The sequence below is a fragment of the Aspergillus clavatus genome, genomic scaffold (assembly GCF_000002715.2).
Source record: "Aspergillus clavatus NRRL 1 1099423829802 genomic scaffold, whole genome shotgun sequence".
Taxonomy (NCBI): Eukaryota; Fungi; Ascomycota; class Eurotiomycetes; order Eurotiales; family Aspergillaceae; genus Aspergillus; species Aspergillus clavatus.
Window position 1 is genome coordinate 982,623 of NW_001517097.1, and position 27,600 is coordinate 1,010,222.

At 49.8% G+C, this 27,600-nt stretch overlaps 10 protein-coding genes across 10 annotated transcripts, besides 2 other annotated features; 4 read left to right on the top strand and 6 right to left on the bottom strand.

Moving 5' to 3' along the window:
- Positions 1-209: 209 nt before the first annotated feature.
- On the bottom strand, positions 210-2,847 carry ACLA_036730 (uncharacterized protein; the record flags this gene model as incomplete). The annotated part of the gene is made up of 3 exons (XM_001270893.1): positions 210-1,031; positions 1,099-2,672; positions 2,829-2,847. 3 exons carry the CDS (start codon positions 2,845-2,847, stop codon positions 210-212), a joined length of 2,415 nt encoding a protein of 804 aa, XP_001270894.1.
- Positions 1,487-1,520: a microsatellite.
- Positions 2,848-3,409: 562 nt separating the features above from the next.
- trm10 (tRNA (guanine(9)-N(1))-methyltransferase) lies at positions 3,410-4,588 on the bottom strand (the record flags this gene model as incomplete). Its single annotated transcript, XM_001270894.1, has 1 exon — positions 3,410-4,588. One exon carries the CDS (start codon positions 4,586-4,588, stop codon positions 3,410-3,412), a length of 1,179 nt encoding a protein of 392 aa, XP_001270895.1.
- A 288-nt stretch (positions 4,589-4,876) lies between these two features.
- On the top strand, positions 4,877-5,398 carry ACLA_036750 (putative NADH-ubiquinone oxidoreductase subunit GRIM-19; the record flags this gene model as incomplete). The annotated part of the gene is made up of 3 exons (XM_001270895.1): positions 4,877-4,915; positions 5,002-5,261; positions 5,350-5,398. The coding sequence occupies 3 exons, from the start codon at positions 4,877-4,879 to the stop codon at positions 5,396-5,398; spliced, it is 348 nt and encodes a 115-aa protein (XP_001270896.1).
- A 484-nt stretch (positions 5,399-5,882) lies between these two features.
- Positions 5,883-10,124, bottom strand: ACLA_036760 (karyopherin MSN5; the record flags this gene model as incomplete). The annotated part of the gene is made up of 11 exons (XM_001270896.1): positions 5,883-6,556; positions 6,615-7,213; positions 7,265-7,407; positions 7,460-7,718; positions 7,774-7,877; positions 7,932-8,156; positions 8,214-8,285; positions 8,335-8,459; positions 8,516-8,987; positions 9,045-9,233; positions 9,294-10,124. 11 exons carry the CDS (start codon positions 10,122-10,124, stop codon positions 5,883-5,885), a joined length of 3,693 nt encoding a protein of 1,230 aa, XP_001270897.1.
- Positions 10,125-10,898: 774 nt separating this feature from the next.
- Positions 10,899-10,919: a microsatellite.
- A 172-nt stretch (positions 10,920-11,091) lies between these two features.
- On the bottom strand, positions 11,092-13,552 carry ACLA_036770 (sterylglucosidase 1; the record flags this gene model as incomplete). The annotated part of the gene is made up of 4 exons (XM_001270897.1): positions 11,092-11,736; positions 11,812-12,130; positions 12,180-13,111; positions 13,169-13,552. 4 exons carry the CDS (start codon positions 13,550-13,552, stop codon positions 11,092-11,094), a joined length of 2,280 nt encoding a protein of 759 aa, XP_001270898.1.
- Positions 13,553-14,153: 601 nt separating this feature from the next.
- On the top strand, positions 14,154-18,505 carry ACLA_036780 (SKI complex subunit tetratricopeptide repeat protein SKI3; the record flags this gene model as incomplete). The annotated part of the gene is made up of 3 exons (XM_001270898.1): positions 14,154-14,269; positions 14,329-14,529; positions 14,578-18,505. 3 exons carry the CDS (start codon positions 14,154-14,156, stop codon positions 18,503-18,505), a joined length of 4,245 nt encoding a protein of 1,414 aa, XP_001270899.1.
- Positions 18,506-18,687: 182 nt separating this feature from the next.
- ACLA_036790 (OB fold domain-containing protein) lies at positions 18,688-19,434 on the bottom strand (the record flags this gene model as incomplete). Its single annotated transcript, XM_001270899.1, has 1 exon — positions 18,688-19,434. One exon carries the CDS (start codon positions 19,432-19,434, stop codon positions 18,688-18,690), a length of 747 nt encoding a protein of 248 aa, XP_001270900.1.
- A 294-nt stretch (positions 19,435-19,728) lies between these two features.
- ACLA_036800 (COG1/VPS51 family protein) lies at positions 19,729-20,616 on the top strand (the record flags this gene model as incomplete). Its single annotated transcript, XM_001270900.1, has 1 exon — positions 19,729-20,616. One exon carries the CDS (start codon positions 19,729-19,731, stop codon positions 20,614-20,616), a length of 888 nt encoding a protein of 295 aa, XP_001270901.1.
- Positions 20,617-21,033: 417 nt separating this feature from the next.
- ACLA_036810 (DUF1917 domain-containing protein) lies at positions 21,034-22,020 on the bottom strand (the record flags this gene model as incomplete). The annotated part of the gene is made up of 2 exons (XM_001270901.1): positions 21,034-21,908; positions 21,972-22,020. 2 exons carry the CDS (start codon positions 22,018-22,020, stop codon positions 21,034-21,036), a joined length of 924 nt encoding a protein of 307 aa, XP_001270902.1.
- Positions 22,021-23,374: 1,354 nt separating this feature from the next.
- On the top strand, positions 23,375-27,430 carry ACLA_036820 (coatomer subunit alpha; the record flags this gene model as incomplete). Its single annotated transcript, XM_001270902.1, has 8 exons — positions 23,375-23,404; positions 23,490-23,539; positions 23,600-23,919; positions 23,976-24,311; positions 24,367-25,333; positions 25,385-25,980; positions 26,028-27,115; positions 27,179-27,430. 8 exons carry the CDS (start codon positions 23,375-23,377, stop codon positions 27,428-27,430), a joined length of 3,639 nt encoding a protein of 1,212 aa, XP_001270903.1.
- Positions 27,431-27,600: the final 170 nt, after the last annotated feature.

The window sequence follows — 27,600 nt, forward strand, 5'->3', positions numbered from 1 at the left end:
AGCAATAATTGCCCTCCTTTACCTTTGTGGGTTCGAATCTTACTGACAGGCAGATAAAAGAACAAGGCAAAACCACGTGGATAAACGTAAATCAATAATATCGTAAACGTTAGACTAAATCAACAGCAGGGGGTATGCAATCAATAACACAAGAGAAGAATCAGAAAAGTGGGAAAGAAACAAAGTGACCTTGGGCCTTGAGACCAAGATCAGTATGGAGAATTGACAATATCGTCTCTTCCCAATCGACTGCCCCATCGGGTGCTACGGCGTTTAGGCGTCATAGGAGGTCCTGCAATGCTCTCCCGAGTGGGCTTCTGGAAGGTCCTCTTCGCAACCATGTTGACCTCATTGGGCAGCGCCACAATGACATTCTTGTCTGAACCAAACCGGAAATTATCGGCCATAACCTCCTCAGCATACCGCTTGATCGTATAAGGGTCCTTGCGCCCGGCAACGACCTTCTTCATGCTCCAGGTGATGATGAAAGGACCAGTGGCGGTGACAATGGAAGTCTCCTGAGATTCAACACCAGTGTTGAAACGAGCCGGAGTGAAGGAGATAGGCTTCTTGGTTTCGTGCTGGAATTGTGCGACGTGGGCAGGAGTGAGACCCAGACGGCGAGGTTGAGGCTTCGAGTCTTTGGCGAAAGAGCGCTCGAAGCCGAGCTTGCCTTCGTTCTTACCTTCTTTCTGGAGCGAGTCAATGAGCAACAGATAGGTTCGGCAAGTAGCCAAAACCCAGCGGCCGTCCGCAGATACGTCCAAACCGATAATAGGCTCTCCCAGGGCAGGAATATGGGTCTTGGCATTGATTCCCAAGCGGTCAAACATGCGGATATCGCCTTTGTTAGAGGCAACGGCAAGGTACCCCTTCTCGGTCGTCGCCACGGCACTGAAGTCATTCTTGCTGGCGTACTGCTTCAGGTCCGCATCGACCAATTTGTTGCCTGCCAAACGGGGATCGATTCGGAAGAGGGCATTTTGAGAGATACCGATGAACGGTTGAGCGGATGTCATTTGGGAGAATTTCTGCAAAGGCATCAGTCAAGTCTCACACATTGAAAGCGGTGAATTGGATATGCAGAAAGAAACATACGTTTTCTGGTGCAAAGGTCGTCACTGGGATATCATCGTGAACCTTCCACTCATCAACAATCTTGCCGTATTCCAGATCCATGCGATAGAGCGAGTTTGGATCGTCTCCATTCTGAAGGATCATGTTGCGATCCTCAGCATGCAGCATAACCTTCTTCGGGCTGAATAGCTTGCCCTTGGGAGTCTCAACCTTGGAGATATTGGTCGAGAACTCGAGGTTATTGTCGGGTGTGTGCTTGAAAACGCCAATCTTAGATCCACGAACAACGAACGATCGATCGTGCTTGTAGCCGACCGCCAATTGAGAGTTGACGTTCCCATCAGTGTCACGCGTGATGACATCTTCCTGCTCCTCGTCCGTGTCATAATGCTCGCTACGTTGGCCTGCGTCCTCTTCCTCCTCTTCCTCCTCTTCCTCTTCTTCGGCCTCGACTTCAGCTTCATCTTGCTCTTCCGCGTCGGCATCCTCCAATGTGAGATCTTGGAATGCGTCCATCACGTACTCGCGATCGTTCTCCTTGACTTTGCTCCATTTCATCTCGTTCAATTGCTCCCAAAGCGCCTGCATTAGACCTTCCTGGAACCTTTCCTCTGTGGGCTGATCCTTAAAGCGAAGAAGCCATGAGTAAGCAGACCCATCTTCATCGTAATGATTGAAGATGAATGACAGATATTCAAAGTTAAAGACCGGATTGATGTCGGCCACAACAGCTTGTCCGAGCCATTCTTTATCCTCACCACTGATCTGCAGCCAGTACTGCCAGGGGCCCACTTCAGAGACACTAGCAACAACATTGGGATCTTGGAGAATGAACGTCCCAGTGGAGAAATCGAAAAGATGCAGTTCGGCCTTCTCCTTAGCCAGAGTCTCCAGAGCTTCTGGCTGAGCTGCAGAGGGCGGAGCCACTGTAGGTTTCTCCTCGCCGACAGGTTTGATGAGACCCTTGGAGCGCGAATACTCGACATCACCTGCCATGGCAGTGGCGGATTCTTCGGCGGTCGGTAGTGGTTGTACGCTGGTTTTTGTAGGTGAGGCAATGGGACTCGCGGACGGGACTGGTTTCTCTTCCTGGAAGGAAAACTCTTGCAGCTCCTGCTCGGTTGCCTTCTGAGCGCTCCTCCTGTATTTCCTTTCGTACTGACACTGTAGAGCTGCCAACTCAAAGGTACAGACCTTATCTGCGGGTACAGATGGGTCGCACACGAACTCGAAAAGATCACCAACGTCGCCACTCAAATCATTCCAAGCAAGGATTTTCGAGCCTCCCTCGCGGACTTCTCCGCGGAAATGCAGACTTTGATCTAGCAGGAAAACCTTCTCGTCCTTGTCGAGGCTGTCGCTGGCAACTTGGTCGTCCTCGTCGTCAGCAAGCTCCTCCTCACCCTCCTCGTAGGCTCGCTGGATAACAAGTTGATACTGAAACTCCTGACCGGTACGTCGAATAGTTGCCGCAGCGTCTTTGAAAATAAGTTCCGAATATCCCTTGGGAGAAAGGGGACGGACTAGATATAGCTGGCCCTGGGGAATTTCAATGATAGATTCCTTCGAAGTATCTCCAAAGAGAAACTTGCTCACTGCGTTGTCACAAAGGAAAGTCAGTTGAGGATACTCGGAGACTCGAAGAAATGACAAAGAGTCAATGATGTCAAGTGAGGAGGGGTAGATGGAGGGGTAAAGGGAGTGAGCATGAAAGATGCTCTGGTATCAGTTGAGACAATGGAAGCTCTTACCATTACGGAGCATAAACATGGCTGTGGGATCTGGCAGCTGCTCAGCAACTGCAGCTGCTAATGACTGTGGTTAAGAAAGGCTTGCTATGGCCGACAAGGAAGGGATCAGAATGTAGCAGGGATGATCTGACTAAGGAGCAGATCAGGAAGAAAAAAAAAACAATGAGGGTAGACGATTGAAAAAAACGATTCAAGGAGATACAGCAGACATCACTGAGATGATAATTAATCAGTCTATCAGTGGTAAATCTTTTTTTCTCTTGATCGATAGATAGATGATCCTGATGCTGTCAAGAAGAAAATCGTCCACATGTTTTCCCTCTGTTGATCTGCCGTCATCGATCGGCTTCTGTGGCAACCGCTGTGGCGTTGATTGTGGCTGTGCGCTTATGTAAGAAAAAGGCTTCTGATAGAACTAACTACATGTGGTAAGCGCTATCGCTAATTGAACTATGGTCTGCATGGATGCATCCTGCTGATGCAATGCATTCGATACTGCCCTGGAGTGTCCATATCCGATGGCTTCAATCGAATGTAGAGGCTTGAAGAGATAGGTGAATTTGTTTCGAGGAGGTAGTATACTAGGATTGTTGCTCAGGGTCGACTGTGTCCTCCGCTACTTCTTCCCGATCAGAGTAATTCTCCTGTGGTGTTGACGTTTGACCTTCTGACTCGTCTTCCATCGACCTCAGTTTGCCTCCTTTCCTCGGGGGAATCACTTGTATGAATGCCTTTCCCCAGTCACGTAGCTCCAGCCATCGCACCATGATCTCCACGACATGGTTCGTTGCCAGTACCTGACGATGGGACATTTGGATATACTCTCCGATAGGGAGCTTTGCGGTCTTCATGCCCTTTGCTACTGCTGATTTGTAGCAGACGGCTTTGTGACGGTTCTTATCCACCAAGCCCCCAATGATGTATGTACTGTATGGCTTCAGCTCCGTCAAGGTGTTGGGGCTATCACTGCTGAGATAGACAATTTCCCCGTCCTCGGGCTTTGCATCTGGCTGATCAGCGAAGACGCCTGCCAATTTGCCGCCTTGGGGTCCTTGCATACACTCTTTGGACTGCTCCGCAGCTTCCGCAAAGTCTTCCTGCAGTATGCGGACGCCTCTCCAGTTTTCATGTGTCTTCCTCAGAACCGTATCGAACCGTTCCTTGAGCAGTTTATCAAAGGACGAAATGACAAAGTGCGCGCGATAGGGTGCGCGGCTGTTATCAGAATAAGAGCGCGTAATCTGTGCTGCAAGGGACACCCGTTCCTTGTCTAGCATCAAGTCATCGTATCCGCAGTCGATTACGAGGGTGATCGGGAGCAATGTTGACCGTTGGTGTCGCTTCGGTATAGCCTCCAAAGCTTTCCCAGCCTCATCCACAGCCCCCGCACCATCTTCTTTGGCTTGGTCACGGGCAGCTCGTTTCCGCTCCTTTCTTGCAACCAGCTTCTCTTTCCGCTTGACCTTGCGTTGTTCGCGCATTGACTCCCACTGCTCTTTCCTGCGAAGTTTCTTCAATTGGTTTTTGGACATCGTGGGCACTGCTTCCTTCCCTTCTTCGTGTTCTGCTTCAGCATCCGCTTGCTCTGCAGTGTCGTCCATACCGCCATCTGATGTCGAAGTGTTTTTGTCGGCATCCGTGATCTCAGCATTGCTATCGCAAGCAACCCCCACTGCCCCGGTCATTGCGGGCTCTGATTCCTCCCGTTCATTGTCATGATTCAATTTGGGGTACTTCCTTGGGCGTTCGTCGTCCTCCATGTGGAAAATTGGCGAGAGCAAGATCCTTTAGATTGAAAGGTGCCGTGGAATATATTGCCAGTATCCTTTGCTCCCGCTTCGTAGATAAGCTGCAATGTTCCAGTTCGAGGGAAAACCTTCAAAACCTCCCCCTCCCGCAGCCAATCACAACCACCGCAGCCCTCATTACCCATCCCCGATCCGCACCACGTGACCTTCACTCCAACTTCATCCGCACAGCATCATCGGCCAATATTCCCACCCCAGACTTGAAGATAAAGCCCCAATCCATCTTCTCAAGTCGTCACAATGCCTCAGGATATGCCCCCAACGGGGGGCTATGCGCCTGTCCAGTACAAGGCAAGTCTAAATTCCCCTCTACAACCAGAAGCCCGTCAATTGATACTAACTTCGATGCTCTTCGTGGGAAACAGCGCAACCTCCCTGCCCGCGGCTTCCGCCCCGTCTACTACCTCGTGGGAATGCACCTCGCCATGGCCTACGGCTACTACAAGCTCTTTTACGGCATTCGCGAACAGCACGAGCTTGCGCGTGAGAAGATCTGGTCCCGTCTGCACCTTGTTCCGCTGCTCCAGGCCGAGGAAGACCGTGACCAGGTCCGCAGACACCTCGCTGACAAGGCCCGTGAGAAGGAGCTCCTGGGTACGGAGAGCAAGGTCTACAACTCTGATCGGTATGTTTCGTGAATTGCCAGGGTCATATGTTGATCTTTTCCCCTGATCTGTGGAGCCGGGGCTGACTATTTGTGATTGTTTTTGCAGCTTCGTTCGTCCTACTTTCGTCTATACCCCTTCCAAGATCACTCAATAAATGGGAATGATTTGAATTACGAGCTTTGGGTTTCTGCTGTCGGGCTCTGTTACCTCGTACAAGCATCGGACAGTCTCTTCACTGGGAAGGGCGTTGAGTGTTCATGGTTCACGAGCCGAGTCGAGACGTGTCTGGGGGTTTGGGAGGTCGGAAAGAAAAATGTATCCTGTAGATATATTGCCGCAAAGGAGTTGACTAGTTTCAAATTGCATTTTGTTTTTGTTCTTGTGCATTCTTTCTTACTCGGTGGTGCTCAATTGGTGAAACCGGGTCCTCCGGCGCCAGTTATTGCAACCCATAGTAGAATCGGGAGCAATCTCTGGGCATAGAATTGATTAAGAGTAACGTGTTAGGCTTGTCTCATATGAGAAAGTTCTATTCTTTGATAATACTGCAAGGTACATTATATGAAGGATAAGTACATGGAGGAGTCATGAACCAAGCGTCCAATACGATACTAGTATCAGGACCGCTGTGACTGCCTCTAGCCAAACATGTCGGCAACGCCGCCCAAATCAGGCCCGTCATTGATATCAACCTTATTGTTCTGTTGACCTTCCATCTCATTGCTCATATATCTCTCCTGCAGCGCACTCCGTGCCTTTCGGCGTTCTTCTCGCGAGCCCATGATCTTACCTTGCTCAGCGATACTGACACCTCTGAGGCCTTCCAGAAGATCCAAAACAAGAGCACGCTGCTGTCGTGCTGAGGTAGATCGAATGAGCGCGGCTTCTGTGCCTGCCACCCGTTGCTCGTTCATGCCGGGGAGGCTGAGAATCAATGAACGCGGGGTTGGGCTGCTCGAGCCATAGAGAACCCAGATTGATGCAATCAGCTGAGCAAGGTCTTTCTGCATATCGACAAAATATGGTTCATGGACAGACGTGATGCAAGCCTTGAGGACTTCAGAGGAGATGAACTCGCGGATCGTTACGATGGTAGGGCTATCGTTAGGCGGTGCAAAATCCTGCAGAATCGATCGGATAACACGAGTGATGATGCTACAGCACCTCGTATCGCGCATGCGAAGAGCATGTGTACAAAAGAGCATGACAGGTTCAAATATATCCGGTGAAGAAAGAACAAAGTGTCGAATCGAGTCGGAAAGTGCTGGGGCTGGCTGCAGTGCGCTAGGATCTGCTGGTTCTTCATCAGGGTCTGCAAAATGTCAGCTCATTTCTTGCGCAAGTTTGGATATGTATTCAAGATCACGTACCACCTCTTTGCGGATCCAAAAGACTCGCAACCATGAGCACTGCAGAATACGTTAACTGCCGGAGGATACTCTCCGACTTCATCTCGTCTGTCAGATTGCCTTCTGCGACACCTTCTCTGCGTTGTTCGATAAGGTCCCACTCTGAAGTGACCTTTCTATCGATGTTGGTGAAAAGCGTAGCCAGCATAGGAGGCAGGAATTGTGCTCTGAAGCGGACAGGACAATCATCAATCAAGCATCTTGAGATATTGAGGAGAACCGAGAACTGGTGAGAAGAAAGGTGAGGTGAATCTTTAAACAAAGCTTGCGACAGTGGTCCTGGAAGCTCGGCAAATCCATAGAAATGTTCTCTTAGCCTGCTCATACTGAACAGCATTGAGTAGCAGGACTCTCGCACAGCCCGAACCTTGCCTCGAACAGAAGAAGCAAAACCCTCGAGAGATAATCGAGAGGCCGTAATCTTCGCATAGAATTCATCACGGCTACCAGTGGAGATTCCTGCTTGCCAAAATCGATCGGTCAAGATACGTTCAACAACTGAACGCATATCATCAGGCAGGCCACCCCAGTTTGCTGGATTGTGGAACGCATGGGCATTGCTGTGAATTTCGTTAGCCCAAGGGGGGATAATCGAGGGAAATTATTTTTACCTGACAAGTTGTAGCAACGTGGGTAAGATTATGGGAATGATATCATGCCAGATATTACACGCAAGGTCGTATGGCAATTCGGCCTTCTTCAACTTTTCGGTGGAAACTGCGAGCATTGTCTTGGTTCCTCTCAAAGGTAGTTGCTAAGAGAAGAGTCAGCACTTTGTCACCACCAGAAAAGCAGGCATCAAAAACCTGGAATTTCCTTGTCATATTCTCCTGGATTTGCTTTCCCTCATTGTCCAATGGCATCGCCGACCAGTCTTCAAGTTTTGAGGCTTGCGTCTTCTGCATGAATGGCCCAACATCTTGCAGCCCGAGCATGCCACAGAAGCCATCGAAAGAAGAACTCATAGTCCGAAATTCTTCTTCTTGCCAGGCTTGCCTGATAGGCTCCAGGAATGACTTCATCCTCGTTTCCCGTAGATATGGGTCAACATTATTTGCACGTTGCCTGAAAAGAGTCAGTAGGCACTTTAAAGCGTCTTCGAGGACGTGGCCTTTCTTACATAATGATGAGAAGAATAGAGGTATGCTCCATGTGCAACTTGTCGTCGACTCGATTAGCCATGGTGATTTCTTTAATCTTCGGTTCTAGCAGGTCATAAAATGTCTTCCCGTGTTCATGTTAGAAGTGGCTTTACAATGACATCCCCGCGTGACTTACGGAGAAATAATCAGCATAGCGCATTGCAAGACGTCGGAGCTCATGACTGGCGAGGCCATGGAGCTCCTTCACAGCTTCAGAGTAGGCTGGGAATTCAGCTAGGTCAGGCAGGCGAGTCATAAGGATATGCTCAAGGACTTTGAGGGCAAAGCTAGGATTCTTGTCCAATGCCCTGGACGAGATGTCCACAATAAGCTTGATAATGCGTTGCTTCAAGATCGGGTCCTATGGCCAGCAATTTAGTCAAGTGTGTATGTGCTGCTTGACCAAATGGAAACAAACCTCGTAGTTCCTCTGCATCAAACTCATAGCCCATGTCTCTAGAGTGGTTTCCAGATCCCTTCGTTTCTGCTCCTGTTCACTTTGTTAGAATTCATGGCCTACCATTGGATGCAGGACATACATCTTGCTGCGGCATTTTCCCGTGAGCTGAAACCCACTTGTTGTAGCCTTTCAGAGTGGCTTCTACCACCGCAAACTGGGTATCGGCGCGCATCAACGGCAATGAATTCTTTGAAAACGATTGCACTGAGTTTGAGGTCAGAATTTATCCGCAAACAAGACCAAAGCTCACCATGGCTTACCATCGAACGGTTCAGTCCCATTGTAGAGGCTATCCAGGTTTGCGTCAACGGCCGAAAGGATATGCGGAATAGCCTCTTGTGGTCTCTTTTGGACAATCGTCTCGATGACGGACGAACAGTACCTGCGGTAGTTCCCAACAAAGGCGTGACGTTCCGGAACGGTATCAATATCCTCATTCAAGAAGACCACCGTAGGGTTGTCTGAATCTGCTGGAAGAGATTCCCAACGGATCAACCGCTCAGTGCATATGCTGAGCAGCGGGGGAATTAGGCCATTGACCAGATCCGTGTTCCCAATTCTCTCGGAGGCAAGTAACTTGGACCACACGTGGAGGACGGGTATCGAGACAGTCAAGCTCTGGTTTTGGATGATGTTGATAAGAAGATGGAAAAAGAAGGTAAGGTTCATGCCCTGCGCGCTTTCCAGAGCAAAGCCCTTCTCTTCGAGGAAGCCGGCAACATATGATAGCATCTATTCAACAGATAAGTAACGATCATAACGGCCACGCAGTTTCGATTTAGGGTTTACCTCGGATAGCTTTTTAGAAATGATGTATCGAATATCATCGACATCGTCAGGCCCAACAACGGACCACTCGTACAGCTTCTGTAGCAGAGTCAAATATTCCGTTTCGTACATCAAGTGCACAAGTGGTTGGAAATCCTCGATTTCAAAATTCGACCTGCTGTACAGTGCATGGAGAGCTTCAACGGCAGCCTAAAGTGACAGTTTTAGCATTACTGGCCCGTCTTGGGGGAGCCTTTTTTAAGCCCTTACCAGCAACACCTGCTCATCGCTGCATGTGAGAGCTCTCGCGATACTTGGCAAACAATTGGCGGATAAAATGGCCTTCGGGATCGACCATACCAGAATGGATTTCAAGGTTGCAAGGGCTTTAAGAGCAGCGTCTTTGGCCTGAGTCGAGCTCTGCAGATTTTCAATACAGTACATGAGAAACTCGCAAGTTCTCGCCAGCCAACCCTCGGTCCCGCATCGAAGTTCAACATGGTGTTCCCGCCTCGGATAGACTTCCTCGAACACCGCCAGCGGGGTGCAGATTTCCACCAATGCTCGATTGAGGTCAGTGCCCCGTAACGACGAGACGGTGTCCTCACGGTAGAAGATGTCTTCGGACAGAGTCTCCAGGACAGACAGAACGATTTCCTTGTGCACCAGACTTGCGTCCCAGAATTGCACGAGTGTCTCGTCCATTCCAATCCAGTCCAAGCCCCAGCTTCGCTTGGCGATCTCTGCCCATAGCTGAGGAATCTTATTGCGGTAGTATGCAGGTTCCTCTGGGCGAACTGCCTGGGCAAGCTTAAGAACAAAGTCTTGGAGGGCAGCTACCTGGTCCGAGGAGGTGAAGGACGTGTGCCGCAAAACATGATCCAAGAGGGTTAGACCAAAGTACCGGACCAGAGGGGCATTTTCTACCCGTGATGCCAACAGGAAACCATTACGAGCAGCCAACTTGCTTTCCTTTTGCGACTCCACGAAGGTCAGGGCTTGCCTGCGTAGCTCATTTGTTGAAGATGGATTGTGGATGAGCTCCAGAGCTTGAACCAGATCGGCCATGCCGCCTTCTGAGAGCTCATCGTGGGCAGCCATCTTGTGAACCTGATCAATGCCCGTCGCCCAAGACCAAGTCGCCTGCCGACAGCGGCGGTTTCAAGGAAGATAGTCGTTAGATTCTTTTTAACAGAGTACTTCCAATTCAAGTTGCAGCACCAATTCCCTCATCATTCAGGCTTCTTGCAGAGCCTCGTCTCTTCCTCCCGCTCTGAAATGCAAGCTAGTAAGGATTTGACTTTGTGGTGACAGTTGTAGTGCATAAAATTAACAAGAACAACAATAGTCAGTTCAGTACCGCAGAGGGAGCGGCAGAATTGATCACCGCGATTGTCTGATTCTGCCCTGTGCAGATGCCTGCCTAAACTTGGATCCTGCGGGTTTTCTCTCTAAAAAATGCCAAGATGAGGCGACAATCTGGCCGTCCCCACTTCGCAATGACGCCTCGAAGTTCCTAAGATACTGGCTTATGCGAAATAACTAGGTATCTAGAAGGCGGACGAGGGTTGTTGATGGATCCTTAGGGGGAGAGGGAGAGCGGGAAAGCGGGAAACAACAAAGACAAAAAGACCGACCGAACTCCAAACAAGATGGAAGCTTCAGAAAAATTCCACGCGCTCCCGCTCCAATCACCACACCGACTCGGAGGGGCAGCTTCACACCGCTTACAGCAACATTTCATGAGTCTACGGAGTACAATAAGGATAGAGATGGCTCTTTATGTGTGTCTGTAGACTGCAATGCTCTGAGTGGCAATTGATACTGCAGACACCATCAGCGATTCTCATCTTGTGCGAAAATGCCTCATATGTATCTCTCTCTCTCTCTCTCTCTGAGCTTGACCCCTGCCAAATCGTCTCCGGGAACGAAAGATATAGATGGATTATTATGCTCGATTGCTATCTTTGGCAATGAAATTGAAACTGTTGCAACAATATAAAACGCTTCACATGGGTCGTTGGGTGTAGAAGATGCGGAATCACTAGTTGATTGCCGGACCCATTGCCTACATAATTGCGCATCCCCCCTTCTGGCATTGCTCGAGATAGGACAATTCTTCCCCTGAGACCAAAGAGTCGCCTGGTTTGCGTTTAAGCCCCTCGATCTTGATGCTGAGATCCCCATCAGAGTGCCACCACCGCAGGCGCTGGACTTTGACCGAGTTGTACTCCGCCTGATCAATCGTCCACTCCCCACTACTGACAGAGACCACGGTGTTGTTGTCTGGGAAGTGGAAATCTGGAAGATAGATTTCTGTTGGTGCTGCTTGTTCTGCCTCTTTCTCGTTTCCGAGTAGCCTCATAGTAAATATGCAGCCCTTGAAATCGAAACCATATTTGAGAATTTGGCCGTTGGTGAGGATAGGGCTTGGACGGATCCATGCCTCTGCAGCTCGGTATCCCAGTTTCTCCTGAGACGACTGAGAAATTTCAGACGATATAGAAGGTGCTTGAATGGCCTGCTTGAGGTCTCGTGGACCGATTGGGAATTCTTCAGTATTGCTTCGACTTTCAGAGAATGCTGGCGACTGAGGGTCGCCCTGAGTGCCGTTGTCAAGGACCAATTGCTTTCTGCTTGGCAATTGAAGATCATCGAGTGAATATATCGACAGATCTTCTCCATTCCACTTATCGCCCCATTCATGGTTGTTCTAAACATATATCAGTCGTTGAGTATTCTTCACAGCCTGGCATGAAGGACGGTATGATATGTTGGCATTACTTACGGATGTTGTATATAACCACAATGTAAAACCATTGGCCGTACTTCCTTCGATTGCGAAATGATTCGCATCCATCGCACTGACTTGACCACTGTAGTCGCCAGTCTTGTAAGCATGTTTGCCGTCCATGTCGAACGGGATGCCAATCTCTGTGAATATCAAGGGGTGCGTTCCCATGTATCTAAGGCTCTCATCCCGCAGATACTTGAGCTGGTCGCGCAGGCAATTCCTGATCGCATTCTCCCCGATTTTGACAGCGAACGCAGGTGTGAGGTATTTTCCGCGAAGGACGCCGATCACATCAACATTATATAGGCGATTCCTGTGACAATTAGCGCCCGGGTCATGCAATCTTGAATAGGCTCAAATACCAGTGTTTCGTCAAGAGAGTAATGCCATCATAGTAATGCACGGCATGAACCATATTTGGATCATCATCAGCAGTTCCCTTCATCACGGGAGGAACCTCCATGACAGGAGGCTGGCAGAATAGGATAGCTTCCGGCCAAACGCCCCTTAAAGCACCTCGAAAAGCTCGATAGTGCTCCATGAAATAAGTGTTGGTGAACTTCTCATAGTTCAAGGGTTCGCCGGTCTTGGGATGTTTGGCGAAATACTCTTTCTTCAGCAGTTCATCTGAGGCTGGGTCCCAGACTCCATGTTGAGCCCAAAGACATTCACCAAGCTTCCAGCTAGGATCTCTGACCCAGCCATACTTGGTATCGTCATAATTCGCTGGCAACCATGCAGACTCGCCCTCAGGATCTACAAGCTCTCGACCGGTTTGGTAGGGGCCAAAACCACCAAACGCCCAGGTAGTCTCCTCACATGCTCGTCCAGAGCCAGTCAACATGGCTTGAAAAGGAGTCGGTGACGTCCCTAATTGAAGTTGTTGTTCAGGTGGTATGACGGATATGTCCTGCACACCAATCAACCCTCTATTAGGCTCGTTCATGCTCTCCCACCCAATGACCACATCGTTCTCGATATCGCCAGCCTCGTGTATCTTTTCAGCAAAATACTTGCATGCAGCAATGAAGTGATTTTGGAGATAGTCCTGGATATTCACGCCGTCTATGATGGCCTTGGGAGCGAAATCCCGTCCTCCCCAGAACAAGGTGAACATCGTCTGACAGACAAGCCTCGTGTAATTGGTGCTCCATATCATCTTTGGAAATTCCGCTGGATCTTCAAATGTATTATGAACTAGCGCCGCTTCGGTTTTTCTGAAGCCCCTAGGATTGAGGCCTGCGGCATATAGTGTCCATGCTGGGGCACCGGATCCTCCTGAAAGTCTGGACCACTTTATCAATGTTAGCAATGAGCATGGCTTGTAATATGACTTGGACTAAATGCATACCACGTCCTGATGCGGATCAAGAAAGATATAAAAGTCATATTTCTTCGCAATCCGGAGGATCTCGATGGTGAACGCTATCCACTCATCATCGTATTTCCCTGGGCCTGCATGCTCGATGGCCTCCCACGTGAAAACATATCTTATAGTATTGTATCCCCAATGCCGTAACCTGGAGAAGTGTGTATCTGCATCCTCAAGAGGAAAGGGTCGGCCAACGAATGACACATTGTCGGCATCAAAGAAGCCGTCCGGCACATGGGACGGAGTGTCGGGGTTCTTCGGATACTTGGCTTCACCAGCCACGTTGATACCTCTTAGGGTTATCTCACGATTCTCCGGATCTCTGAATGTTTGACCATCAACCCTAAGCCGCAGAATACCCATGACTCCTGTGGTAAAGTGGGTCTTGAATAACAATGAGTTTAAGGAGATGAGTATGGTAATCGGGAGCGTCTGCACGAGATCAAAGCGCGTATCTATCCAATATTATTTAGACCTGTTCCAAAAGAGCAAACCAACAAAGAATGGTCTTTAGATGAAGTAGTATCAGCATCAGAATGAAGAAGGATGGTTCTAAGAAGTGAATGGTCAACACACACTTACCTTCCTTTTGCTTGCCGCCAGTCAATGACTCCCCAGGCTGATCATCGATGTACCAGAAAATCATCAACAATAATCAAATACAGATCAATAAAGCCCCTGAGAAGACCTGAATCACTACACGAGTGATTCTTGAGCTCAACTGATTATCCCAGTTGACAACGACCTGAGGGAGAACGAACTGGCGGAGAGAGCGATAGTGATACGAACTGGATACGAGATAAGAGTTGACCACGAGATCGACCTCTGACGTATCGGCCACTAAACTGTCCCCACAAGTCACACTATTTCCCTTCTCAACGGAGTCTTGCCTAGGGTGCACCTAGTCAGCTATCGACGTCTCAAGTGGTCTTCTCCGACCAGGCAATGATTCGAGCTGACCAGGATGTCAACTAAGTCGGCTCTGAAGGCAGTGCGCATTGCATTGGACGCCAGGGATTTTGAAGATGCAGCTGAGAAAGCAAAAGCGGTTGTGAAGCAAGAGCCTCAAAACTATCATGCGTATGCGGAACCTAACTATGCTGCTTCAATTCATGGGCTGATCTCGGGTTCACACCTAGAAACGTTTTCTTAGGCCTAGCGCTGGACAAGTTGAACAAGAATGACGAGTCGGAAAGAGCGTATCTCGCAGCGACCCGTGCGAAGGAGGACGACAAGACAGCCTGGCAGGGTCTGATCAATTTGTACGAGAAGCAAGGAGGCTACAAACTTGACGCCTACTATGAAGCAGTTCTGAGACTGGGCGTAATTTTTGCTGAAGCGTATGATGGCCTTCAATATTACGACAGAAATATGCTGATTTGATCAAGCGATGACAAACACCGCTGCCAAGATGCCGTGGACAAGTACATCAAGTTCGCCAAAAAGCAGGGCACTCGATCGCAGTACAAGAAGGCGCTTGGATTACATCTTCCTACAAGTCCCCTCTATGGCTACCTCGAAGGACGAATACCCCACCCTTCTCACACATATCTACGACTTATTGAGATGACCGAAGCTGAAGAGAAAGAATTCATCAATAAGGAAATCGGAGAGCGGAGGACCCGGCTTGGCGCTCGCATCGACCAAGTGACGCTGGAAGTGAAAAGGGAAGCGTACAAACGTGGGGAAGTCGAGCAACTATACCACGGAATTGTGGATTGGTCCCATGACGACCAGGTTCGACGCACGTACGAGGAGAAGTTGCTGCAGCGAGCCTACGAAGTGCTCACTGTCCTTCCGCCAGGAGAGAAGACAGAAAAACGCGCTGAGGTCTTGCAAGCGGCTCGCGACATGGTTATCATCAAACATCCTTTCGAGCTTGCCTGGAAGATAGTACTCGAATGGCAGGATATCCAGAGCTTTTCGGATTGGGACGTCAATTTCCTCAATGATTTCATTGAATTCTTTCCGGAAGATGGCCTCACCAAAATCTTCAAGGGCTTCTTAGCCAGCGACCTCTCCCCATTCCCTAAACAGGAGAAAAAGCCCGCGGCGATCGAGGAAGAAGCCGAGAATGAAAAGGGCGAAAATCACGAATTAGCCGTTCAGGACCGCTTATTGATGATGGTAGAAGGGCTTGAAGCTTCTCGCTCTTTAATCGTCGCACATAGAATTATGGGGGAGCTCTATCTGTCTCTCGAAGAGTATGATAGTGTCGTAGATACTGCGCGCAAGGGTCTCTCCAACATCAAAGATCTGGTCAAACTGACTGGGTCAAACCTGACCAACACCACTGACTGTTTAAACATTTTGCTGGCAAACTCTTTAATCTACTACCAGATTCCTCGGCACCATCCCGAAGCTAAAGAAATCTTTGAAGAGATCCTGAAAAGGAAACCTAAGTCAACAAGCTCCCTGTTGGGTATTGGGTTGATTCTCAAGGTGGATGAGGACTATGCTGAAGCCGTTAACTTTCTGGAACGTGCTTTAGAACGTGATCCTTCCAATCTAAAGATCCGCGGCGAGCTTTCTTGGTGCAGAGCGCTTAACGGTGATATCGAGACTGGTTTATACGGCCTTCAGGATGTTCTCTCCGAGTTACAAGACCTGGAGTCGCCTAACCGGGATTTCAAGAGTGAGATTCTCTATCGTATCGGTTACTGCCAGTGGGAGCTTGATCCTTCACCGTCTGCGCGCAAAGATCGCAATGGTGCTTATGCCAGTTTTCTTGGTTCTATACAATCCAATATCAACTATGCGCCTGCGTATACCAGCCTGGGTATATATTATGCCGACTACAAGAAAGACAAGACTCGAGCACGCAGATGCTTCCACAAGGCCTTTGAATTATCCGCTTCGGAGATCGAAGCCGCTGAACGCCTCTCGAGAACGTTCGCGGACCAGAAGGAATGGGATCTTGTTGAGGCAGTGGCTCAGCGCGTTGTTGATTCTGGCAAAGCGAAACCTGCACCTGGGTCAAAACGGAGAGGATACAGCTGGCCGTATGCAGCCTTGGGCACAGTTCAGATTAACAAACAGCAGTATAGCCAGAGTATCGTTTCGTTCCAAGCAGCTCTGAGAATCTCACCAGGTGATTACCATTCATGGGTCGGTTTGGGGGAAAGCTATCATCATTCGGGTAGATATATTGCTGCCACCAAGGCGTTTGATCATGCCCAGCAACTGGAGTCATCTCTCTCAACCGATGAAAGAGAGCATGTCTGGTTTGCGCGATACATGCTGGCAAACGTCAAGCGCGAACTTGGCGAATACCAAGATGCCATCTCGCGCTATGAGGATGTGTTGAAATTCCGGCCCAATGAGTTTGGCGTGACGATCGCGCTACTCCAGACTCTTACAGAAAGTTCCTGGAGGAGCCTTGAATCAGGAATGTATAACGATTCCGTTGAGCTTGCGCGCAAGGCAATCCTTGTCGCCTCATCACTTGCTCTGGAACGTGTCGACATCTTCAATCTCTGGAAGGCGGTCGGCGACGCGTGCTCAATGTTCACATTTGTCAAAGCAAAGGCGAGCAAATTTCCGATCCAGGAAGTTAGGGCACTTCTTGCGACTCAACCTGAGCCTGCAGCTTTCGACATATTTGCAGATCTCGATGACCTAGGACAAAATTCTTTATCCCTACTGGGAGACGACGCGGATGATGCTGTCACACCTTCGGATAAGTGTATTTTTGCTTCAGTCCTTGCATACAAGCGAGCTATACATGTCTCAGCGCAAGATGTTCATGCTCAGGCAGTCGCTTGGTACAACCTTGGATGGGCAGAATACAGAGCCTACAAATGCGTGCAAGTGCACACTGGCAAAAAAGGTAGAAAGCAGACACGCCGATTCCTCAAGACAGCCATGCGGAGTTTCAAGCGAGCAATCGAGCTCGAAGCTGGCAACTCAGAGTTCTGGAATGCTCTGGGCGTGGTGACTACAGATATGAGCCCAAAGGTAGCCCAGCATGCATTTGTAAGAAGTCTGCATTTGAACGAGAGAAGCGCTCAAGTGTGGACAAATCTGGGAACTCTCTATCTCATTCACAACGATATCCAGCTTGCCAATGAAGCTTTTACACGCGCGCAGTCGACCGATCCAGACTATTCGCTGGCCTGGGTTGGTCAAGGTCTCCTCGCTCTTCTATATGGTGATGCGAATGAAGCCCGAGGTCTCTTTGAACATGCTTTTGATATTTCTAACTCATCATCGAAATTGCCAAAACGTCAATACACGTTGACGTTGTTCGATCATCTGTTATCAGACTCTTCAGCGTCGAATGAAATATCACAACTCATCCAACCATTCTTCGCCCTTCACCAACTCTCTGCTCAGGATCCGTCCGATTTGCAATTCATGCATCTGTCATCTCTAATGGCCGAGAGGATTGGCGAGCTTGATGACGCGGTAACTAGCCTGGAAGTCGTTTGTTCCGGAGTTGAGGCCGAATACGAGGTGTCGGAATCGGTGTCGTCTCTTTCTCGATACGCACAATCGAATGCAGATATGGCTCGTGTCCTCCTGGCGCGCCACGAATACGAAGAAGCAGCAGAGAAAGCGGAAATGGCGCTCACCCTGTCTGGAGAGGAAGATGCAGAGAAATTCGGCCCAGAGGCGAACCAAAAACTGCGCCTCTCGGCTCATTTGACAGCCGGCCTAGCACATTATTACCTGAAATCTATGGATAATGCCATTGACATGTTTCGGGATGCTTTGCAGGAAGCAGATAATGATCCTGAGGTGGTGTGTCTTCTAGCACAAGTTTTGTGGGCCAAGGGTGGGGAGGAAGAGCGCACTGTGGCTCGCCAGCAGCTGTTCGATTGTGTCGAGGAACACCCCGACCATGTTGGAGCGGTGTCACTTCTGGGCGCTATTGCGCTCTTAGATGATGACAAGGATGTCATTGAAGCAGTGACATCTGATCTACACAATATGATCACAAGGGACGACATTGACATTCATGAGCGGGCTAAGCTAGTCAAGCTCCTGACGGCGATTTCTTCCTTGGGCTTAGCAGATCCCGAAATCCCCGAGGATCTTAGACCTATCAAAGAAGCTACAACAGCTGTGATGAGATCCCCAGGTCAGCCGCAGGGCTGGCAGGAGTTAGCTGCAACGTCACAGGAACTGTATCCTGCAGAAATGGCTGTTGATAGAGCACTGCGGAGTGTCCCACCACGAAGTAATCTTGACGCCGTTGACCTTGCCAACGCATATGTACAGACTGGCAAGGCAAGCGATGCTCTCAAGGCGATTATGGTGGCACCATGGAAGCAATGTGGTTGGGAGGAACTCAAGTATGCTGTGTCTGGATGAGTTTAGTTCTCATGAATTCCGGACGGGGAATCTTGCTGTGTAGATAATGCAAACACTAGAACCCTCGAGCATCCATACCTTCTATATCAATGAACCCATGGCAAATAGACATGCCCATTTGGATAATGAATTTACTCCCTGGCTTTCATCTTCCTAGACGGACTTATGAGCTGGCTTCACAGTCATGATTCCTGAGATCGTTCCATTCCTGTAATCCGAACCATCAACTGTGCCTTTCTACCGTCCCTCCACGCCTGGTCCATGGGGTCAATCTTTCCTCCCAAAAGGCTTACAGACTCCGGCGTCAATAGGACCATACCCCGAGCAACTGTTGCGTTGCGCAACAGCAACTTTGCGCCGATAGGAAGTTTGCCCAACCCAATGCCTTCTATACGCTTTAGCTCAATAGCTATCGCTTGAGTGCCTGCCGAGTCCTGAAGTACCAGCCTATGCGGCCCATTACTATTGCTTCCCAATTCGTTTGTCGCAGAATTAGCAGCCCTGTTACCAGTACCTGTGGCGCGCTCCTCGCTGGCTTCGTCGACGTTGACTGTTCGCACAATCTCACGGCCACGAATAGCTTCACCGCGCTCCACTCGCTCGATCGCTTCGACCTGACTCCATATGCTACTTCCGATGTCTTCAATGTCCAGTACTTGTAGGGGAATAGGGCCTTGAAGACGCCTCTCTTGGACGGTTGGATCAAATATGTCCCCGGGGAGAAGAGAGGATGGATTTTGTGATGACAGTGATGTTCTGAAGTCTGAAGCTAGGAGGCGAAAAAGAGCGGTTCGAGTCAACGCGGACGGTGGGATATTGCGTTGTGAAGCTGCTGATGAGGAAAGGAAGTTATTCAACCACGACGGGGAGACAGGGAGAGATTTGCTGTTGAGCAGTTCAGCGGCGAGTTGCGCTTGGATGTTTGCCATTATCAGCCTCAGCTGCCTTGAGCCACGCTCTAGACCATATATTGTGTCAGTCCTTGGTTTAACCAAGTCTCATCGTCCAGAAGAAGACCAGTTAGACTAGAAGCTATTTTGCCGAAGAAATTAGTCCGGGGAATGCACAGACCACCGCTTAAGGCCGCTGCTCTACTGTTCGGCCTAGCTGGGGACTAACGGCCGAACGACCTAGTACCTCACGTTTTCAACAACTCTCTCGCGCTTATTAGCATTTAGTTCCATGCTGGCAATGGTTAAGACCCTCTAATTCTCAAAGTCACCATGTCTACTCTCTCATCCCCTCGTCCATCAATTGCATCCTCTCGTGCGCATTCCCCCACGCCTGCATCCTCACGCCGTCCGTCTCTCGACACTCTGAATACCAATGTCGCCGGAGGCCTCAGTGCCTCCTCAACCCCGTCTACAGCACGAGCTGTGTCCCCTTCTCTTCACCAAAGACGTAACCGCACCGCCCTTCGAGACTACTACAATTTGAGACCCTCCGCTGCCGACCCGGCCGGCAATGGAAGCGCGTCTCGATCTCGCAGCATCCCCAGACACACCGATGCCGGGGACATGTCGAATCTGTCGTCGGTGGTAGCAACCGGAACAGAGTTGGACAGCCCGGACTTTGATGCACAGCGTTATGTTAGCCATCTACTCGCAACTTCGTCGCTGTCGACCGTCCTCAAGGCAGAGAATACACTTGTCGGTGACATCAAAACACTTGACAGTGAACGCAAGGCGCTCGTTTATGACAACTACTCGAAGCTGATTCGCGCGGTGGAAACAATTGGCAAGATGCGCCAGAGCATGGATGAACGCGGTGCGCCCCTGACGATGACAAAGACGCTAGGACCGGCTATCGCATTCGTGGCTGAAACTGCGACGAGTCTAATACAGGAAGGTGAGGAGCAGCGGCAGCGGATCCGAGAGGCAAAGGCTACAGATGGGACGGACCGCAGAAAAGCCGAGAAGGAGACCGTGCAATGGGTTCTCGATGCACCAAATAGGCTAGAGAAGCTCGTTGCAGCTGGTAAGAGGGATGAGGCTGAAAAGGACTGGGATGAGCTACGGGGCCTATTGGGCAAGTGGGAAGGAGTTAAGGGAGTCACTGAAATTCGCCAGGCTTGTGAGACGACGATGAAACCAAGCGACGAGCCTTCTTGATTGCTCTACATTTCTGTGACTTGCCAAAACAAGCACATCTGAGTAAACGATTGTTTCGCATGGAAAGCCAACCACCACCCAGCAATCGACTGCAACCGAGCCTTTTCGGAGGGATATGGCCTCTAGTCTCTGTAAGAGGGCACGATTTTGTCTTGCCATGATACCGGTGTCTGTGTGTCTCTTCCACAAAACGAGCTGTTGTACTGCTATGTCTCTAGCCAGGAAGCCGACCACTTTGAATCCAGTCCAATGAGACGAGGATTGACGGTTCCCTCTACGACACTTTCTTCAAAAATGATTCGAAGTGCGAAAGCCCCATGATGGCACGCGCAGTATATCGCCTATGAAACGAACTTTTCGATACGGCGTCACGATTGTACGAATAATCAACTGCAAAATATTTTCACCTCAATTATATTACACTTTTCCTGTCAATACATCGCGACTCGACGCCATGCTGGCCTTGAGCCCATATGGATTATCGCTCATGATGCTCAAGTACGTGAGAGCATCGCACTTATAGTAGATCGGCCTTTCGTCCTGTTTTACCAGACCAAGATCAATCAACTTCTCGAGCACGCGTTTTACATCATCTAGATCCGCATAGTCCCTAGTGTATATGGCAATCAACCGTGGGCTTCCCGAGCCACCTTCGGTTGCAACTTTCGCCGCATCGCCCAGCTCTCCAGCTACCGTCGCAGCTGCAACGGCTCCCCAGTATCTGTTCACTCGATCGGGAGTGATGAACATCATCCACTTCCCAGATACAACACCCGTCTTGCGCGCCAGTGCGAAAATTCCCTGCTCCAACGACCGCCGTAGCGGATTCAACTTGCGCGTCAGAGCTTCTTTCGATTTCGACCCAGAACGATCATGCTCAGCTTCCAGGCTGGCTTTTTGGTTCTCGAACCCGTGGAGCAGCTCGGTTCCTTTGCGCACAAGCTCTGTGATGGCCGGCCCATCGGGGTTGGAGTTGCGATTTGGATTCGACACGAATATCCATGGCCCGACGTCTTCTTCCTTTGTCGTGGATGGTGCGAGACGTGCTAAGAACTCATCGGCAGATTCATTCGGACTGCGCGCATTGCGGCTCAGTGATGTGAGGGGCATCTCGAGCGTCACGCTCGAATCCAATGCTGTGTTTTTGGATTTGTGATCATTAGTGGCTTTTTCTGAAGTAAGAATGCCATGTTGAATAGTAGATAAGAGATATGGATGGATATCCGACCAGTACGGCCCCGGCTCATATGAATCGGCTAGCTCTTCAAGACGCGACTTTTCCGACTCGTCACCTATCGTCGTCAATGGTTAGTTAGGAGAAGTGGGAGCTGTTTTTTTGCAAGACGCAGATGTACCATAGAAGCTGGATTCATCGGAGAATAGTTCATCAAGCTCGTTCGGCATATTGTTTACTTCTGGATCAAATGTCCTGGTACCTTGCTGATAAGATCAAAAAAGACGTCACGTCAATCCTATCAGCTGGCGAATTTTTTTTTTTTTCTTTTTTTCTTCAAAATGGGATCGAGCAAGACTTATAAGAAGCGCTGGAATAATAATGAATCTGATGTTGAGGCTGATATTATCCGAAGAATATGTAGCTGTCATGCTCCGCACTTGAAATATTCAGGTCTCACGGTGTGAAATTAGTGTGTGTAAGCAAGCAACAGTCATGTATTCTTCTGCATGTCTTGTTCTAGCAGGTAGACTGGTTGATTCGGCAGATAGACCATGATCCCATGAGTTCACTTTGCACTGCGGAAAGAGGCCTTTAAATATCCATCAACTTACCTGATGGATTGGCAGGGCCTGAATCCGTAAGCCTCCTGGCTCTTGTGCATGTTTTACGCCTTCCTTGTCATCTGCGGAGTCTATCATAGAGCTCACGAGATTCCACATTACCTCCACCGTTACTTCAAAGTCCCCACGGTATACCCAGCCCTCCACCGGGATTACAAGAGCACCAAGATGGTCCCTGCAATCTTCCCAACTTATGTTTAAGCAAGATGAGACGCAAGCTCATCAGTATCGAATGCTACAGGACAAGAGCTTTGTGGGCTGACCTGTCAGCTCCACCCATTCACGCCTTGCTCGACACATCATTTTTGTGAGAAGGATTTATCCACCATCATGCCATGTGTACCCTGCAAGCCCGAGGACTGAGGAGCTGCAGTCAAGTCAAAGCGTGAAAATGTCACTTTCAATTGCTTGAGATTTGGTATAGTTGTGTGTACGGAGCAAGTTTAGCTCCTTTTCTTGTGGCGTAAGGCCTGCTGCTTCGGGTGGTGAAAAAAGCGACGGGGCCATAAAACTTCAATACAGCCAGTATCAGTCTCAGGCTTGCACTGGCACCACAAGCAAAAGTTGTAAAGAACTGTAGATAGCCGGCAGCCTTGAGACCATTGTCTACAGACGAGACAGTGAAAATCACATGACATTGCTTATCTCATAAATGGCCAGGCGGTGTTCCAGGCGGTCAGCATACTGCAGGAGCTTGGAATTTCGGTTTTCTCCCAATGGCCCGCCGTACCTGAGAGGCTCGCTTATTGGCTCGCCGCTGGGGGACGTCAATAAGTCCACGTTACCGCCATTGCTTGCTATCCAGACCCCATACCTAAGGCAGTCCAGACGCACCTCGATTTGTCCCTTCTATCCATTCACCCTACGGTAGTGGATGAAGTGGTCGTATTCCTGATCTTCATTACCTCAGTGTGCGGAGCTTGCTACTGAATGGTGCGGCTCCGGCCAGTTTGTTTTCAAGATGCAGTCCTCCCCAAACATGCTCACCAAGGTATGTTGCTCCCCTCGATGTACCCCTTATCCGCACCCTGACTCTTGACCTCATGGGATATTGCTAACCAATTCTATTCACGTAGTTCGAGTCAAAGTCATCCCGTGCTAAGGGAATCGCCTTCCATCCCAAGCGGTCAGTCATGGGTTGACTCTTGTACGTGTCACAATCGAACCACCGCTGACACTGCTGTAGGCCATGGATCCTTGTGTCGCTCCATTCGTCGACGATTCAGTTATGGGATTATCGCATGGGAACATTGATCGACCGCTTCGAAGAACATGACGGCCCTGTCCGTGGCATTGACTTCCACCCAACACAGCCTCTCTTCGTATCTGGAGGTGACGACTACAAGATCAAGGTCTGGAGTCTTCAGACCCGCAGATGTCTTTTCACCCTGAATGGACACTTGGATTACGTTCGCACAGTCTTCTTTCACCGCGAATTGCCATGGATTCTTTCAGCATCCGACGATCAGACAATCAGGATATGGAACTGGCAAAACAGATCATTGAGTATGGTGGACTCCAGCCACTTGTCCTGACGCTGGAAGCTAACCCGCGGTTCTCAGTTTGTACAATGACCGGTCACAATCACTATGTGATGTGCGCGCAATTCCATCCGACCGAGGATCTGATCGCGTCGGCATCCCTCGATCAATCCGTCCGCATCTGGGATATCTCCGGTCTCCGGAAGAAGCACTCGGCCCCCACCTCCATGACGTTCGAAGACCAGATGGCTCGAGCCAATCCCAGCCAGGCTGATATGTTCGGCAACACTGACGCTGTTGTGAAATTTGTTCTGGAAGGCCATGATCGGGGTGTCAATTGGGTGTCTTTTCACCCAACTCTGCCCTTGATCGTGTCCGCAGGAGACGATCGCTTGGTCAAATTATGGAGAATGAGTGGTATGTTCCGATTACAACCCGATACCTTCTTCATATGACTAACGCGACATCTTAGATACGAAGGCTTGGGAAGTCGATACATGCCGTGGCCATTTCCAGAACGCCTCTGCCTGTCTTTTCCATCCCCACCAGGACCTCATCCTCTCCGTTGGCGAAGACAAGACAATTCGAGCTTGGGATTTGAACAAGAGGACTTCCGTGCAGTCATTCAAGCGTGATCTAGATCGTTTCTGGGTTATCGCTGCTCACCCCGAGATCAACCTATTCGCGGCCGGCCATGACACTGGTGTCATGGTCTTCAAGCTGGAGAGAGAGAGACCTGCGTCGGCTGTCTACCAAAACCAGCTGTTCTATATCACGAAGGAGAAGCATGTGAAGTCATATGACTTTGCGAAGAATGTCGAGTCCCCGCCGATGCTTTCGTTGCGCAAACTGGGATCGCCCTGGGTGCCACCAAGAACCCTCTCATACAACCCTGCTGAGCAGGCCATCCTCGTCACTTCCCCATCTGACGGTGGTACATACGAGTTGATTCACCTGCCGAGGGATGCAACCGGTGCTGTTGAGCCAACCGATGTCAAGCGCGGTCAGGCCTCCTCTGCTGTCTTTGTTGCTCGCAATCGATTCGCTGTCTTCAGCCAAGCCAACCAGCAGGTCGACATCAAGGACCTGAGCAACTCGACCACGAAGACAATCAAACCACCAGCCGGAACAACAGATATCTACTTTGGCGGAACAGGCGCTCTGCTTTTCATTACACCAACTTCCGTCGTCCTCTTCGACATCCAGCAGAAGAAACAGTTGGCGGAGCTTGCAGTCAGCGGTGTCAAGTATGTTGTTTGGTCTAATGATGGCCTCTACGCTGCTTTGCTCAGCAAGCACAATGTTACTATTGTCACGAAGACACTTGAGCAGGTGAGCAGCTTACATGAGACGATCCGCATCAAGAGCGCCGCTTGGGATGACTCTGGTGTCCTGCTCTACTCAACATTGAACCACATCAAGTACTCGCTTCTCAACGGGTATGTCTGGAATTTACCTTCCGATTCGTTCCATATCTAACTCTTTCACAGTGACAACGGTATCATCCGGACCTTGGAGCACACTGTATACCTTGTCAAGGTCAAAGGTAGAAGTGTGTACTGTCTCGACCGCAATGCTAAGCCCCGGGTTTTGGAAATCGATCCCACTGAGTACCGATTCAAGCTCGCTTTAGTCAAGAGAAATTATGATGAGATGCTGCAGATCATCAAGACTTCAAGCTTGGTTGGACAGAGTATCATTTCATATTTGCAAAAGAAGGGATACCCCGAGATCGCCCTACAGTTCGTTCAGGACCCTCAAACACGCTTTGAGCTGGCTCTCGAGTGCGGTAACCTGGAAGTCGCTATCGAGATGGCACGAGAACTGGACCGACCCAACCTGTGGAGTAGACTGGGAGCGGAGGCCCTGGCTCATGGTAACCACCAGACAGTGGAGATGACCTACCAGAAGCAGAGAAACTTTGACAAGCTTTCTTTCTTGTACTTGGCCACCGGTGACCAAGAAAAGCTGTCTAGAATGGCTAAGATTGCAGAGCACCGCGGTGACTTTACTTCTCGTTTCCAGAATGCCGTATATCGTGGCGACGTTGAAGATAAAATCCAGATGTTCAAGGAGGTCGATTTGTGTAAGTCAGATCGCATTCATTTGCTGTACCCTACTAACATTCAGAAGACCCTCTTGCATACCTCACTGCAAAGTCTCATGGCTTGACAGATGAGGCCGAATCTATCCTCGAGGCTTGTGGTCTGACGGAAGATCAGATCGCCCTCCCGGCAATCGAAGAACCTCCACGGGTGCCACACCCCATTGTCTCTACTTTCAAGTCGAATTGGCCAGTTAAGGCTGCTGCTCATTCTTCTTTCGAGAAGGCATTACTTGGGGAAGTTGGAGCGGAAAATGAGGAAGCGGCCGGCCTTGAGTTTGAGCCTGAAGAGGAAGGCGAGGAAACTGTCACCGCCCGCGAGCCTTTCGAGGAGGAAGAGGAGGATGTCGCTGGCTGGGACATGGGAGAAGAGATTAACGTGGAGGAGGATGTTGACTTCGTCAATGTGGACAGTGCAGAGGCTGGCGCGGGTAGCTCTGAAGCCGATCTTTGGGCTCGCAACTCGCCATTGGCCGCTGACCATGTCGCTGCCGGCTCTTTTGAGACTGCCATGCAGCTTCTCAATCGCCAAGTTGGTGCCGTGAACTTTACTCCCCTCAAGGGCCGTTTCCTTGAAGTGTACAAGGCATCCAAGACCTATCTGCCTGCCACCGTTGGCCTTCCTCCTCTCGTCAACTACGTACGACGCACTGTTGACGAGACTGATAGTCGGAAAGTCTTGCCCATCATTCCCAAGGATCTGGAGACTATCGCCACTGTCGACCTTCAGGAGGGTTATGCGGCAATGAGGGCAAATAAGCTTGAGGATGGCGTCAAAATCTTCAAGGGAATCCTGCATTCAATTCTTATCAACACCGTGTCTTCAGAGGCCGAGGTGGAGCAGGCAAAGAAGATTATTGCAACCGCCCGGGAGTACATCCTTGCCATGTCTATCGAACTTGAGCGTCGTTCTCTGTCAGCGGATACTCCAGAGAACCTGAAGAGAAGCCTTGAGCTTTCCGCCTACTTCACCATCCCCAAGTTGGAGGTCGCTCACCGTCAGCTTGCATTGATGGCTGCGATGAAGTTTGCATTTGCCAACAAGAACTACTCGTCTGCCCTTAGCTTCGCCAACCGCATGTTGGCCAACGGAGGCTCGCCTAAGCTTCTCGACCAGGTAAGAAAGCACTTTCGCTTCTACGTTGGTGTATGTTCTTAGAACGCTAATGAAATACTCTAGGCCAAGAAGATCAAGGCTCAATGCGAGCGTAACCCGCAGGACAAGATTGACATTGAGTTTGACCAATTCGCCGAATTCGATATTTGCGCCGCCTCGTTCACCCCTATCTATGGTGGCTCTCCTAGTGTGTCAGATCCCTTCACAGGGGCCAAGTACCATGAACAGTACAAGGGCACTTTGTGTCGGATATCCGATGTGACCGAGATTGGAGCACCTGCTAGCGGGCTGCGTCTGTTCATTCCTGGTCAGTAGTAAAGATGATGAATATCATGGCCTTCGCGTTTGTATTAACCTCCTATTTCTATTGATGTGAACCCATAAAATATATCCTCGTTAATTGGGAGAGGCTTGTGATGGGAGCGCTGGGGTTGGAGGACGCCCTCTCTTCTGTTCTGTTCTATTCTATTCTCTAGACGTATGGT